At 42.2% G+C, this 14,859-nt stretch overlaps 1 protein-coding gene across 1 annotated transcript in view; it reads right to left on the reverse strand.

Annotated features, from left to right (window-relative positions):
* Positions 1-14,859, reverse strand: part of Phlpp2 (PH domain and leucine rich repeat protein phosphatase 2) — a 75,925-nt gene that overhangs the window by 22,921 nt on the left and 38,145 nt on the right. Inside the window, exons 7-11 of the mRNA XM_059264012.1 lie at positions 13,629-13,775; positions 12,993-13,223; positions 11,686-11,888; positions 4,219-4,279; positions 1,047-1,142 (exon numbers count right to left, since the gene is read on the reverse strand). Of these exons, the coding sequence (XP_059119995.1) occupies positions 1,047-1,142; positions 4,219-4,279; positions 11,686-11,888; positions 12,993-13,223; positions 13,629-13,775 (738 nt within the window). The remainder of the gene's footprint in view (positions 1-1,046; positions 1,143-4,218; positions 4,280-11,685; positions 11,889-12,992; positions 13,224-13,628; positions 13,776-14,859) is intronic.

A 14,859-nucleotide genomic window follows, 5' to 3' on the forward strand; every position in this document is an offset into this window, starting at 1 on the left:
GCAGCATTAGAAAGGTTGGGTTGAGAACCACTGGCTTAGCAGTTTCTAGAGTAAAAACATTTTGACTTAAGTCTAGACAGAAATGAAGTCTACACAGCATTTATCAATACTAATAAACTCAGTATATTTATTAATATAATTCCATAATAAAATTTTATTACAATAAAAATGGTTAAGTGTTTAAAATGTGCTAAGACTAGGCCATTTAGCCATGAATTCCAAAAAGAGTCAGTGACTTGCCAAAGATTTAGTGATTCTAAAGATCTCACTGAAACAGTATTGTCTAGATGTGAAGATTACTCCAGAGGCTCGGTGCAGACCTACTGTGTGTGCTACAAAGCCTCTAGTTGAATGTAAAGACTCCACAACCATACATTTTACACTGAATACTTTGGAATGTATAATACAACGGCCTTGCCCTACCCCTCACGCACCATTCCCTCCTTCCTCAAATTAGATAAATCTCACCATATGGTAAAGGTCAATTCAAATACCATCTTACCACAAAGCACTCTCTAATTATTTAAAGTTCTTCTGAATTCCTAAAACAATGGATAAGTGTCATGATTAAGACCAAGCCTCCAGGGTAAGACTTCCACATTCAAATGCTAGTTCCCAGTACTCCTGGTGAAGTGCTACCTCAGACAGGTTCCCTAACCATTCTTAGTTATCCCATTCCTAAAGTGAGGCTGACAGCACCTATATAAAAAGGTTTAAAGGATTAGGAAAGATCATAAAACTAAGGTTCTCAGGAAATGTCCAGTTCATAATAAGTCACCCTATAAAACAGTTATATTCATACTATCATAGCACCAACCAAGCCAGAAACTGTCACCACAGTTAGCAGTTATATGTGTGTATGTCACACAGTTCTACTACGTTTCTTACAGGCTAAGACCATGCATTAGTCATCACTGTATCTCTTATGGTACATTAAGGTGCCTCCTACTCAGCTGGTCCTCAATAATCACCAACAAATGAAAGGCAACCCAAATTTAGAGAAATGCTTAAACACATATATCATATATGCATATGCACACACAGACCTCACGGGAACCTCGGTGAGAAGATTGTAGCTCATATCTAGTATTTCTAGCTTTTTGGCTTCACAGGCCCAGTCAGGGACACACTCTAGCAGGTTTCTGCAAAGAATAAGAATCATCATGTAAGGTAAAGAGTTACTACAGCTTGGATACTAAATGTTCCCCCTCCAAAGACATGTTATTGCACTTTGTTCTAGGAGCCTGTGGTGCTACTATAAATTGGTAGGTGAGACTGGTGAGATGGGACTGGTGAGATGACTCAGTGGTTAAGAGCACTGGTTGCTCTTCCAGAGGACCAGTGTTCAATTCCCAGCACCCACATGATGCCTCACAACCATCTGTAACTCCAGTCCCAGGGAATCTGATACCCTCTTCTGTCTTCCAAGGCACCAGGCACACATGTGGTATGCAGATATACACACAGGGAAAACATCCACACACATAAAATAAAACTGCTTTTAAAAAATAGTTATTTTTTTAACTAGTTGGTGGAACTTGGTGTTTCATGCTGTAATCCTAGCACTGGGGAGCCTGAGGCAAGCATGAGGAGGCTAAGTTCTTCAAGGCCAGCCTGTGTTAAATATGGAGACTGTCTTTAAAAACAAACAGAAGAAAGAAGATAAAGGAAGGAGCAAGGAAGGGAAGGAAGAGCTCAAAGGTGAGCTGGCTTTTCCCTCTCTGCTTCTCAGCTGTCCTGAGGTGAGCCACTGGGAGCTGCCACCATAATGCCACACCTCACCATGGGCCCATAATACCATACCTCACCATGGGCCCATAATGCCACACCTCACCATGGGCCCATAATACCACACCTCACCATGGGCCCATAATACCACACCTCACCATGGCCACCATAATACCACACCTCACCATGGCCACCATAATACCACACCTCACCATGGCCACCATAATACCATACCTCACCATGGGCCCATAATACCACACCTCACCATGGCCACCATAATACCATACCTCACCATGGGCCCATAATACCATACCTCACCATGGCCACCATAATACCACACCTCACCATGGCCACCATAATACCACACCTCACCATGGGCCCAAGGCAGCGTGGGTAGGTGGCCACAGATCTGACACTGCAAGCTTTTCTTCTTTTAAACTACTTATTTCAGGTATTTTGTCACAGTAATGGAAACGTAAGTAACAAATGGAATTCATTTCACTAGACTCCAGGTATGTATTAAGTCACCTTATGGCAGGGATGCTATTTCCAAGGAATTCTCTGGGATACTGCCAAAAATAAAGTCAGCACTCAGAAAACACTGTGAAAGTAGAAGGGGGGAGAGAGAGAAGTACTCAAATATGTACAGCAATGTGTATCAACTGTGTTGTTCAACATGTTCAGAGAAGGCTTTGAACAGAAGCAGCAGGATGTAGTGAGGCAGGATGAGGAGAGACTTGGAGGAAGCGGCATCAAAGATGATCAGGAATTCCACTGGAAATGATGGACAGAAAAGAAGTAAATTCTAAGAAAAACAGAAGGAATAACAGTGAGAAAGTAGGGACAAAAGGCAATCAGTAGCAAAGCAAAGTTTCAAGCCACTGGAAGCATGAACTTGAAATATTTAATAAAAATCCTCATCAAAAGACTTCTACTGTCAGATGTGACCTACCTTTTCTAGGTCGCAAGGTGTCTGTCAGTTGTGTGGTAGAATGCAGTGAGAGCTATGCAAAAGAGATACAGACATCACTGACAGCTTGGTGAAGAGAACACTGCCTGAAATAGGCCAAGGCAACCTTGCTAAGAAACATGACATCTGGGTTAGATTCTGAAGAATGTTATATTGCAACCTTACATGATGAAGATATTCCAAGCAAGGATGCCAACGTGAGTCAGAGTACAGAGATAAGGCAAGGGATGTGATGTATGATGGGAGTGCCAAGCAGTTTGGTAATGCTGGAGCACAGAGTGATGGGAGACAGAAGGGACGTTAGGTTGGAACAGCTCTACACCATGTCTGGAAGGTTCTTACTTGATCCTACATGTATGGGGGCTACCTCAAGGGTTTATAAGCAATGTACAGATGATGTCAACTATGTACTTTAAATAGATACTAGTAAATGAAGCCGAGTTCAGATGATTCTGCTGATAAAAGGAAAAATAATCAAGGTTCCAGGCAAGAAATGATATAAGCTTAAGTGAGTAGTCATACAGCTGAAGAAGAGGGAGGAATTCCAAAAGTACTAAGGAGGCAAAAATGACACTGACTTGGAGAAGGATTAGGTATAGGAAGGAGAGCAGAATAAAGAATGAAAGTTAGGGCTGGAGAGATGGCTCAGTGGTTAAGAGCACTGGCTGCTCTTCCAGAGGACCCAGGTTCAATTCCCAGCAACCACACGGCAGCTCACACCTGTCCGTAACCCCTGTTCCAGGGGATTTGACTCCCTCACACAGACATGCAGGCAGAATACCAATGTATATAAAATAAAAATAAATAAATTTCAAACCAAAAACAAGAATGACAGCTACTTTCAGGCTTCTCACCTGATGACCAGGTAATGACTGTGCTAGTGTGACCAGACACAGGAAACAAGGCTGGTGCACAGGAAGAGGAGTCTGATTTGCACAGGTGTAAGGCATCTGAGGATGTGTACAGCAAGATTAACTAGTAAAGAACTGGACACATGGACCTAACCAGAGAAAAGAGGGTAAGTCTGGAGACCTGGTTGATGCCAACCCTTAGGGGTGACATAAATCACTGGAGTCAATGAGACTGCATCTGTAACAGGGCAGTGTGCCAAGTCAGAACTGGAGGGATTTCTGACTTGAAAGGCTGCCAGAAGGAAAAGAGAACACCAAAGAAACAGAAGTAATGACTATCATGGCATTAAAAAGACTGTATTGGCCAGTTTGAAAGAAGTGTAAAGAAGTGTCAACAGAGAAAAAGTGATTTAGAGAAGGCCTACAGTGAGCTGCTGTCAGGATAAGGAAATGGAAAGTAAAAAAAACAGAGCTCACAATACAAATAATTCTTGAGAGATTCAGACAGACACTGGTTACACATAGCGTGAGGGCTGTGAGATTAAGCAACACTTTGTTTATTCAGACAGAAGAGCCTGAAGTCCTCTTCCTCTCCCAGAGACTCCTTCCTTTTGCTACACAATAGTCCCCCCTACTAAAGACAAGTACCACCCTTATGGTCACACTCACCGGGAGAGTTCCAAAGAAGTGAGCAGGCTGGGCACTGGGTAGACATTCACTGCTGTCAGCCCTATGGGAAAACAGACAACATGTTAACAGTGTTCTCTGAAGAAGATAACAAGAACTACTGGAAAGGGCTGGAGAGATGGCTCAGTGGTTAACAGCACCCACTGCTCTTCCTGGGGACCCAAGTTCAGGCTCCACCACTACAGTGGTAGTTCACAACAGTCTGTTAACTCCAGCTTCCAGGGAATCTGATGCTGGCTTCCACAGGTACCTGCACATTCCTACACATACATACACATAATTAAAAAAGAAGAAGGAGGAGAAGGAAGAGGAGGAGCAGGAGGAGGAGGAAGAGGAGGAGGGGAAGGGGAAGAAGAAGAGGAGGAAGAGGAGGAAAAAGAAGAAGAGGAGGAGGAGGAGGAAGAAGACGACGAAGACTGGTAAACAAAGCAAAAGTGGCTTTTGGAGATAACTAAAGATAAAAAACTACTGGCAACTCACTGTGACTACTGTTTGACCCCAATCTGTCTTTGAAAAGACACACAACTACTAACTTTGGGGTCCTGTGCATTTACACTACATCAGGTAGCCACTAATGTTAACAGTACCACTTAGTTTGTAACTTGAAAATACATACCTGGATTAAAAAAAAATATTTATTTTTAATTATGTGTATGTGTGTTGGTATGAGCACACAGTGCAGGGGCCCTCAACAGGGCAAAGGTGTTGGGTCTCCCTGGAGAGAGTTAATAGGCAACTGTTAGATGTCTCATGTGTGTGCTAGGAACCTAACTCAGGTCCTCTGCAAGAACACTTCAGGCTCTTAGCCACTGAGCAATCTCTTCAGCCCCAATATCTGGATTTAAAGATGAAAATAATCTCATCTTTAATTGAAGTATAATGCAGATACAGAAACAATCTTAAGTGTATAGATCATTAAACTGGAACACACTAGTAGAACCACTGCTCAGATCATCAAACATGGCATTACCAACTCCCAAGGCACGTCTTCATCTCTTCTAGTCACCACCCATTCAAAGGTGCCATTTGTTATCCTGGCTCCAAATACCACAGACAACACTTGCCATTTATAAAACCAGAACTTAACTTTACCCCACAGGAGTCTGGTGGGTAGCCCAGATGGCTGTGAACTCATAATCTTCTTGCCTTACCTTCCCAAGCACTGGGATAAAATGGTGCATGATGGCTGGAGCTGCAACTCAGTTGGTCAAGTGCTTACTTAGCATGCAGGAGGCCCTGGGTTCTAACTCCAGTGCTGCATAAATCGAGCATGGTGGTGCACATTTGTAATCCCAAGCATAGATATACTTTTTATGTTTTGTTTCATTTTGAGACAAGATCTCATGTAGTCCAGGCTGGCCTTAAACTCATTATGTACCTGAAGCTGGCCTTGAACTCCTGATCTTTTTCTCTCTCCCTCCTGCATATGCTTTGGTCTGACTTTATTTGCTCCACATTATACTTGTGGCATTTGCTCATACTGTTGCATGTAGTTTTATCTTCTTAATGTTCTTTTTTGTGAATATGAAACAGACCAGAGGGACCTGTTCTTCCCTAGGGCACTGAACAGGTGTTAAACTTTGCTAAAGTGCTATAAAATCTGGCAAAAATCACTACTTGTGTTAATGATGTTATTTAAGTTCTTGTTGTAAGAACTCCTCTAATGTTTATCTTCCTGTAAACAGGCAGAGATGCTGGGAGATAAGGTGATTTTGTATCCTACCTGACAAATGCTGGACTCTCCCTTGCTGCCCCTGACTGTGTTGAGCAAAATGATTATCAGCCAGCCAAACAACCTTAGGCCAGCTCCAGCCTTCATGAACACAAGACAGAAGCCTTGAGAAAGTATAAGATAACTGTATTGTTATCTGCCGCAGCTCCCGAAGGGCGTCCTGAAATGAAAGCCCCAAGCCAGGGCTGTTTCAAACAGTTACATAAGACTTTTTAGGTCACAGCCTTGACAAATCCTAGATGACTCTACAACCATTTCTACCTGGGCCAGGAAAGGGATAGTTAACCCTAGTGGCCTAGCAGAAGGATCACCTTCCTTTGCATGACAGGCTTGCTGTGATTGGTGTAAACACCCTTCTCTGGCTATAAGCAAGCTGTCTGCTCACTTATGAGTCAGCTTGGAGCCACAACATTTAGCCCTAGTAAAAGACTTCTCTCAAGTTATCTTTTCTTGCTTCCTTTAGCAGAGGAGGCTAATCTGGTTACACAGAAAACAGCAGCAGCTGTTATAGCAGTGGCGGCCACCACTGCTACTGTTTCTGGGATTGCCATTTCATAATTGGTTACTACAGCTAGCACAGCAGAGACCCTGGCAGCAAAAGTAGCTACCACAGTTAGTTAATCTTTCATTCTACTGTCCATGATAAATTTAATTCAATAGTTATATACAGTTCAATTGGCTTTGAAAACTATAAATTTATAAACTCAAGTTCCATTTGCTTTTGGGATACCATCTTACAAGGACTCCAATTTGCAGTAAAGCTCATTAAGGAAGGGAATGGCTCAGTTGCCTTTAGCCTACTGGCTATAGGTGGTTTAGGACTTCTGTTGGTCTTTTCTGTGTCGAACACACAGATTGCAAGTCCAGCGCCACTTTGAGATCTTTGGCAGCAGTTAACTCTGCAGCTCACACACGATTGAGCCTGTATGATGAGTATTCAGAGACGGGTAATGCCTGGGGGGCGCTCACCAACCTAAGACAGAGTGCCTGTGTGGCCTGGGCAGGTGTCTCCATGACGGGTAAGGTGACCTGCTGATGTCCCATGCAACCTAAGTCAGAAGCTCATTTTTTAGTAAAAGGGGGGACCTGTAGGGCCCTGGCCCCCGTTTTGTGTAGCTGTTGCCTTGCTTGCTGACCTTGACCTTGATATCCTCCCTATGCTAATTCCATCCCGGGTTCCATCCTCTTGAATGCTTAAGGGAAGTTCCTTATCTGTGTATCCTGCATATTGGGCGTTAACTGCTTAGATGCAAGATTGTAAAACATCAGTATTCTGCTGAGGCGAACAACCAAAAAAAAAAAAAAAAGAAAAAAGAAAAGAAAAAAAGAAAGGAAAGAAAGAAAACAGCAGCAGAATCGGTGGAGCAGCAATGGTGGCTGAGGCAGCATGACCCCAACTGTGGAGCTTGCTAAGCTGCAGAGGTGGCAAAGCTATGGCTTCTTGGGAGCTGAAGAAGCTAAGGAGAGCCACAGGCCTGGCAGCCAGCAGCAGCAGTAACAAACGGGCAGCGGTAGCTGTTTCCTGTGACACTGACCAACAAGAGGCAGCTGAATAGTCCTGAGGGTGCAGCCAGGCCAGGGACAAGAGTGGCACTGGAAGTACAGAGAAGGCGAAAGAGGGTAGAGGTCTGAACTGGGATGAAGACAGCGGCTATAAAGAGACAGAAGAGGCCAGGTGGCAGTGGTGCACGCCTTTAATCCCAGCACTCAGGAGGCAGAGCCAGGTGGATCTCTGTGAGTTCAAGGCCAGCGTGGTCTACAGAGCAAGATCCAGGACAGGCACCAAAACTACACAGAGAAGAAACCCCGTCTCAAAAAACCAAAAGAATAAAAAAAAGAGGCAGAAGAAAGCAACTGCAGGCCTCGCTGCTGGAAGAATCCAGAGAGACGTCAAGTCTTCAGACACCCCAGGTCTCAGAGCTGTAGCAGTGGCTGCTACCAAGGGATGAAGACTCCTGATAGTTAGGCCTGTCTAGAAGCTACAATGCCAGCTGCTGCTACAGGCTGAGGAATCCTGCTGCACTTGTAGGGCTAAGGGTTCTACTTACCAAAGGTCTATGTGGGAGTTGTGACACTAGAGGGCGCCACTGAGCCTGGCTACCCCACTGACTGCCACGCCATGGGGTACAAAAGTTAAAGGGTAGCATTTGAAGAGAGCTCCTCCTTGTCCAGACATGGTTTCTATGTGGTAGAACATAAGGACTCTGCCAACTGACTACCATGTGTACCTGGTACCAAATGCCCAGGGCTGCTGGGCATTGAAAGCTTCTCCAATTTAGGGTGACTATGGCTATCTTACTCATATACATGTGAACTAATCTAAGCGTAGATAGTGAATATAAACCAAGAGGAACATTGGGTATACCAGACATGGTTAGCTATAGTACCTGCACTGAACATTTCCAAGGTGGCTGTACTGATTAGCTGTCATAGCATCAATACACAGTGTCAGTCAATACTCAATACATTTGGTTGTTGTTATTGCTGTTGTGGGTTTTCCTAAGGGGAAAGATAGGCTGAAATAGTATTTGACTTTATAGCTCAGGCTACCCTGGAACCTTCATCTTCCTGCCTCATCCCCCCAAGTACTGGGATTACAGGTGTGGGGCTTTTTTCTTATTATTATTACAGTTCTTTATCTCTGCATGTACATATGTTTGTATCTGTATGTGAGTGTCATGTGGAGGCCAGAGGACAACTTTGGGGAGTTGTTTCTTTCTTTCCACCCTGTGGGTCCAAGGGATAGAACTCAGGTCATCAGGTTTGGTTATGCTAAGCTCCTTTACCCTGCTCAAAAACAGGAACTTCTAACTCAAGAAATTAATCTAAGGCAGGAGTGAAGCCTCTATAACATGATAAAAGACAATAGAACTGAAGTCCCTAAACGTCTTTTATCCTAATAACATATTCAGATACAGAAGACAAAGCAAAAAGCAAAAAACAAAAAACGAGCAGGTCTATCATCATCAGCTAGCTCTTAACATACCACCATGTGCCTTACATGCTTTCCTTTAACACCAAGAGGTAAACATCACCCTGAATGCTTATCATTTGTGGTACAGTTTGAACCTAGAAAATGCTGTTTTCTAAGTTTAAGCTTTGGTATAACGTACACAGTACACTATGATCGTGCAGTTTTGCTTTCTTAGTCAAAAGCTGTTTCCAAGACTTCTTTGCACCAATACACAAAGCTCTAGTCCATTCATTTGCACTACTGTACAAAATCTACTGTGTAACTACATCACTATTGATTCTTCCCCCTAACACAGCACTGTGACAATCATCCTGAGACAGATGCCCGCAGGGAACTGCTGTCCACACAGCCCTGTCACTTCTTTGCCATGGTCACCTTCTGCTCACTGGCTGTGGTTGAGGACTCCAGAAGATACTACGTCTAGTCTCTGGTTACACTCAGCATTTTTCCCTTTTAATTTGATGACTATAAAGTATTATTCAAATCTTCATTTCTGGCACTTAGTGAAATTGAACATTTTTCCTTCCTTTCCCTTCCTTAAACATAGAAAACTGCAAAGCATAGTAAAACATACCTCCAATCCCAGTACTTGGGAGGTTAAATCTGAGGCCAACTTGGGTGATACAGTGAAATTGTCTTAAAACACCAAAAACCAAAATAAAATACATAGAAAAGCCTAACTGGTGAAGAACTCTCCATAAAATGGCCTTAACAACATGAGACTGTCGCAAACAGACAAAACAGTGGTCTCTACAAATACAAGGCCTTTTACATTGAAAAACATTCCCACAGAGCATCTCTATTTGCTAAAATCAAGCTAAGCTTTGTTCTGAATCACTCCATATCATATGAACAGTGGTTTTTCAGGCTGTGCACAGGCAGCTTTTGACTTCATTTTGAGGGAGGATGAGTACAGCTCCTGGGAGACCCAGATGTCAGGTACAACCCATCCAACACAGACTGATAAATCACCTATTCCTGGGGACCAAAGGGGAGCCACTCTATAAGTTTATTGGGGTATATTGAGACTGTAGGGGCACATGGAAATATTAAAATCATGTCAGAGTAACCAGGCCAATGAAAGGGTATTAACTCTCTTACCTGGACCCCTTAAAGTGACAGACATTAAATACCACACCAACCTACCATCTGATATCTAGGCGTGTTTTGGCGGGGGCGGGGAGACTAAGGCCTCTCCCACTATTCCTTGAGCCTCAGCTCAATCCTTTGCTTTTGAAGTAGTCTACAACTACACGTTCAGTCTACCCGTTTGCCTGTTTGGACCTGGACCTGCCTGACATACTGCTTTCTGTTCTGAATCCATCCATTCCCTACTCTCAGATCATGATTCCATTCAACCTTACAGCTTACAGCTGAACTCTGAAGCTTTGCTCTCAAGCCTGACTACAACAGCTCTCTCTTGGCACTCCTCTGGTTCATTATCTTATCAATATCGACTCTCTGCCAGCTTCTGAAACCTCTTGAACTCCACTGTAGCCTCTTTAACTTATACTCATTCTACAAACCACATAAGTTCATATAGATTTATAGATGTATTTAATGTCTACTATCTGACACTAGAGTCAGTAGAAATAAAAGAACTCACATTCACTTCAGCCAGGCTACCAAGGCAGGCAGGTTATAGGAGAGATTTCTGTCACTGAAACCACTAAACCTTGTGAATTTACTGGAGAAAGCACAAACGTGTATGTGTCTGGCATTTGTGCTCACTACACTACTGGAACAGGGTCTTCTCACACTACAACCAAAGCAGCACGTGCTTCTCCACGTGCTGGGAAGAAGGGGTTGGGAAACTTTTTCTTAAAAAGCTACAAGAAGCCGGGCGGTGGTGGCGCACGCCTTTAATCCCAGCACTCGGGAGGCAGAGCCAGGCAGATCTCTGTGAGTTCGAGGCCAGCCTGGGCTACCAAGTGAGTTCCAGAAAAGGCGCAAAGCTACACAGAGAAACCCTGTCTCAAAAAAAAAAAACCAAAAAAAAAAAAAAAAAAAAAAAAGCTACAAGAAGTATTTTAGGGTTTGTGGATCATAACAATGTCACACTCCTATGACACAGTAACACAAAAACAGTGGGATGTATATACCAAATGTAAACCTACGAGCGTGTACCCATAAAACTTGATTTATGAATATAAAAACTTGAATTTCATGTAATTTTCATGTCATGGTTATTATTATTCTAATTTTTAAAAAATATAAAAACTATTCTTTATAGACTATGCAAAAAAAGAGGGGTAGACAGATTTAGCCCTTGGGCTGTAAGGATACCAACGCCTACTTCATAACAGATGCTCTGGTTAGAACATGCTTATCCACCTACCCGACCCCTACGATTCTGCAAAATGCCTCTTACTGTGCTCACCCAATGAATCTCAGTATCCTGTCATGTCTTTTTTTTTTTTTTTTTTTCTCTGTGTAGTTTTGGTGCCTGTCCTGGATCTCGCTCTGTAGACCAGGCTGGCCTAGAACTCACAAGAGATCCGCCTGGCTCTGTCCACCAGGTGCTGGGATTAAAGGCGTGGCCACCACCACCGGGTCCTGCCATGTCTTTAATGTATGTATATATCCACTGCTTCAGGGGTAATGGCTAGGTTAAAAGAGAAAGCACAAGAGGCCATAACTCCATTCTGTAGAGTGGCTGAGAAGGACCACAGATGCCATTGTTCTTAGAAGGCTCAGACTAAAGCTGAAAGAGCAAAAACAGGAGGCTGGATAGAGAACTCACTGTTCCAGTTGGCGTAGAGAGTTCGAAGGGAGAAGCCACTGAGTGTCAGCTCCCTCAGCTGGTTCCGCTCACAATGCAGCTGCTCCAAGCTACATAAGGAGCTAAGGTCCAAATCAGTCAACTGATTGTCCCGCAAATCCATGTGAGTGATATGTTTATTTCCTTCCAGATTTTCAATAATCACGGTTTTCAAGTGGTTCATCCTTAATATTCAGAAACAGAAAAATAATTTCTTTTATGTGTATAAAAACACAGGAGAGAGATGACCCTTTCCTCTCTTTACAGTACTTGAGAATTTCACTACTTTCTTCATTTTTCAAGGTCCTACAGAAAACAACCACAGTTGATTTATAGAAAAAGAACCCAAGATCCAGCTAAGTTAGAACCAGTAAATACATATACAAATTAGACAGAGACAGAGAAATGGCAATATCCACGAATAGAGAAACACTTACATCCAAGTACCTAGTAAGGTCAGGCGGGAAAGGGGAGGGCAAGGAGATGGGCATGCTTTGGAGTGAGGGAGAAGCTAAGCGACAGGAACAGCCTCCCTTTCCCTGGAGTTGGCCTCCTTTTCTCTAGTACTAAGACTCACATGCACTAAAGAGAAGAAAATGATCTCAACATATACGAAATGGTTTAAATGCAAACTTCACTAAATGTTTCAGGTTCTTGTCCCTATCCCTACATGACTTCACACATATCAGCCTGTTCTTCTCCTACATGCTACTAAGTTCCTGTGTCTTTATAGGGCTCGCTATCGGATTCCTGAAATGACAGAACCTTCCTTTAGGGAAAGACTGTCACCATAAAACAAAACTCATAAGAAGATCTTATTAGTGAAGCTGTGAATATTTCAATTACAATACAATGTTAAGAAAAAAGTGACTCAACAGAAAAATGGTCACATTTATAGAAAACTAGAAACCACTAGTCTCCATACAAAAAGATGTTCATCACTCATAAATAAACAAATGCTCATTAGAACAATGAAATACTACTATGCTCTACCTTCTACTGCCAATAAACAAACAAACAAAAAAAGACTACTGAAACCCAGTCTAGGTAAAGGCTCAAGGAAAACGAAATTCTCATAAAACGCTGGCAATTTAAGTCTTTGTCATTGACAAACTCACCAGATCCTTAATCTCTCTGCTATTGGGTAAATAATGAAGTTTTACTACATATCTGAAAACGTCTATTTTTACATTGTTCTAAGTTCCTAATGTTTTAAAGAAGTCTTTATGAGAAGACATCAAGGCCCATCACAGCAAAGCTAAGAAAGTTCCCATATAGAGCGGCCTCACCTTAGATCCACATGTTTAACATGGCTCATCCTGGTCAGCACCCCTAAGTTCAGGACTTCCAAGCGGTTTCCTGCCATAACCACTTTATCTAACAAGGTGAGTTTCTCCAAAACTTCAGGAATTTGACTAAAATTGTTGAAAGAAATTCCCAGAGAAGTAAGCTGCTGCAGGTTTCCCAGTTCATCGGGTAGAGCGGTGAGAACATTGCCATCAAGGCAAAGGGTCTGAAGACTGTGGAAAACAAACAAGCCTGCTTTATGGAACAGCTCACACAAACAGACGGAGCCAACAATAGGGGTTGTAATTTATTATTAAGTCATGCCATTAATTATTAACACTCCAAACATGGCAAAATTCCCCAACTCTTGGCCCATGTAGAGTTAAGAGAGATTTAGACCTAACTTCTAAGGATGGGCCTTCAGACACCAAAGAGCCAGGGTCTCCCCTGCTGAAATGGAGAGAATGGGTTACTACTTGGCAGTATGGTCACCTCTGGCATCAAGAGCCATTATTGGATAGAATCCTGGTAAGGATGTGACTTTTCTCACTGCAAACGCTCAAAGTACTGCCTGCATCCTAAGACCAGAGATGGTCCCCTGCAAAAGAGAGGACAATCTAGAAAAAGACAACACTTACTTTAGTAGATTGCCAATCTGACTTGGCAAGTCATGAAATCCATTACAAGAAAGGTTGAGTTCAGTCAGGGTAGAAATCTCACACAGCAACACAGGAAACAGTCCAAGCTTATTATGGGACAAGTTCAGGCCCTTCAGTTGAGAAAATCTAAAGAATAAAGGCACAAATACAGACTATATTTCCACAACCCATTATGATGGTTTAAATAAGTAAGATACCCATTATATGTCTTTACAGGGACCATCAATGGACTTTGATGATCTATTTTGTTTACTAACTATTTTGTTATTGTTATATATCCTTCTATATAGCCCAAACTGGCCTAGAACTCACAATGTAGCATAGGCTAGCCTCAAACTCAAAATCTTGCCACCACATCCAGCTAAATTATCTAATAAAATGTGCACCATACAATTTGTTCTAAAACATGTTTTCATTCACATGCTAACAAATGTTGTGTGGACATGGAGGATAGTAAAGTGGTTAAAACACAGTCCATCCACACTGTCAATGAAACTGAAACAATAGAGTTCCCCTAATGAGTCAAAAAAAAATCTATATGGGAGCCCATGATGCTACAGTTCCTCTCTATCAAGTCACATTTGATACACTTAATCTCGTCTTACTAAATGCCTAATGTAATATACAAAGGTTAATCTATTCAGATACCACAATAGCTAACAAATATATAGCACATTATAAGCAACTCTTTTTATACTAAAATTATATTGGCTCAAATGCCACTTGAAAAAAATGGACCAGATGATCTTGAAAACATGTGTGACAGCCTTGTATGGTAAGGTGATTTGATCTATAAGAATCCTGTGTTGGTGACATTTGCTCACAGAGTAAACGTTTCTATATTATCTTGCCTTGAGATAATGCGGCTATAAAATGAGTGTATGGAACATCATGTTTTATGTCATACAAATATAAGATGATAAGCCAAAGGCATCATTCTCCTACTTTGAGAATGGAGCCCATAGAACCTAATTCTAAGGCTTCTCTCTTCCAAATTTCAATGTCTAGCTTCCAGGGGAACGTGACTTGGATTACTTATTATTCCTTTCACTTCTGAATCTCTGCCCAAACTCTCTAACTAGATCAATTCTAGCTTCAGGGCAACTCAGAAAGAAATACTAAAGACTGATTTCCTTAATATTACAGCTTATCTTAATTTACTCCACAAATATGAGTCAAATACCTGTATCATTACTAAATATATACTTGT

This window comes from Peromyscus eremicus, chromosome 5 (assembly GCF_949786415.1).
Source record: "Peromyscus eremicus chromosome 5, PerEre_H2_v1, whole genome shotgun sequence".
Taxonomy (NCBI): Eukaryota; Metazoa; Chordata; class Mammalia; order Rodentia; family Cricetidae; genus Peromyscus; species Peromyscus eremicus.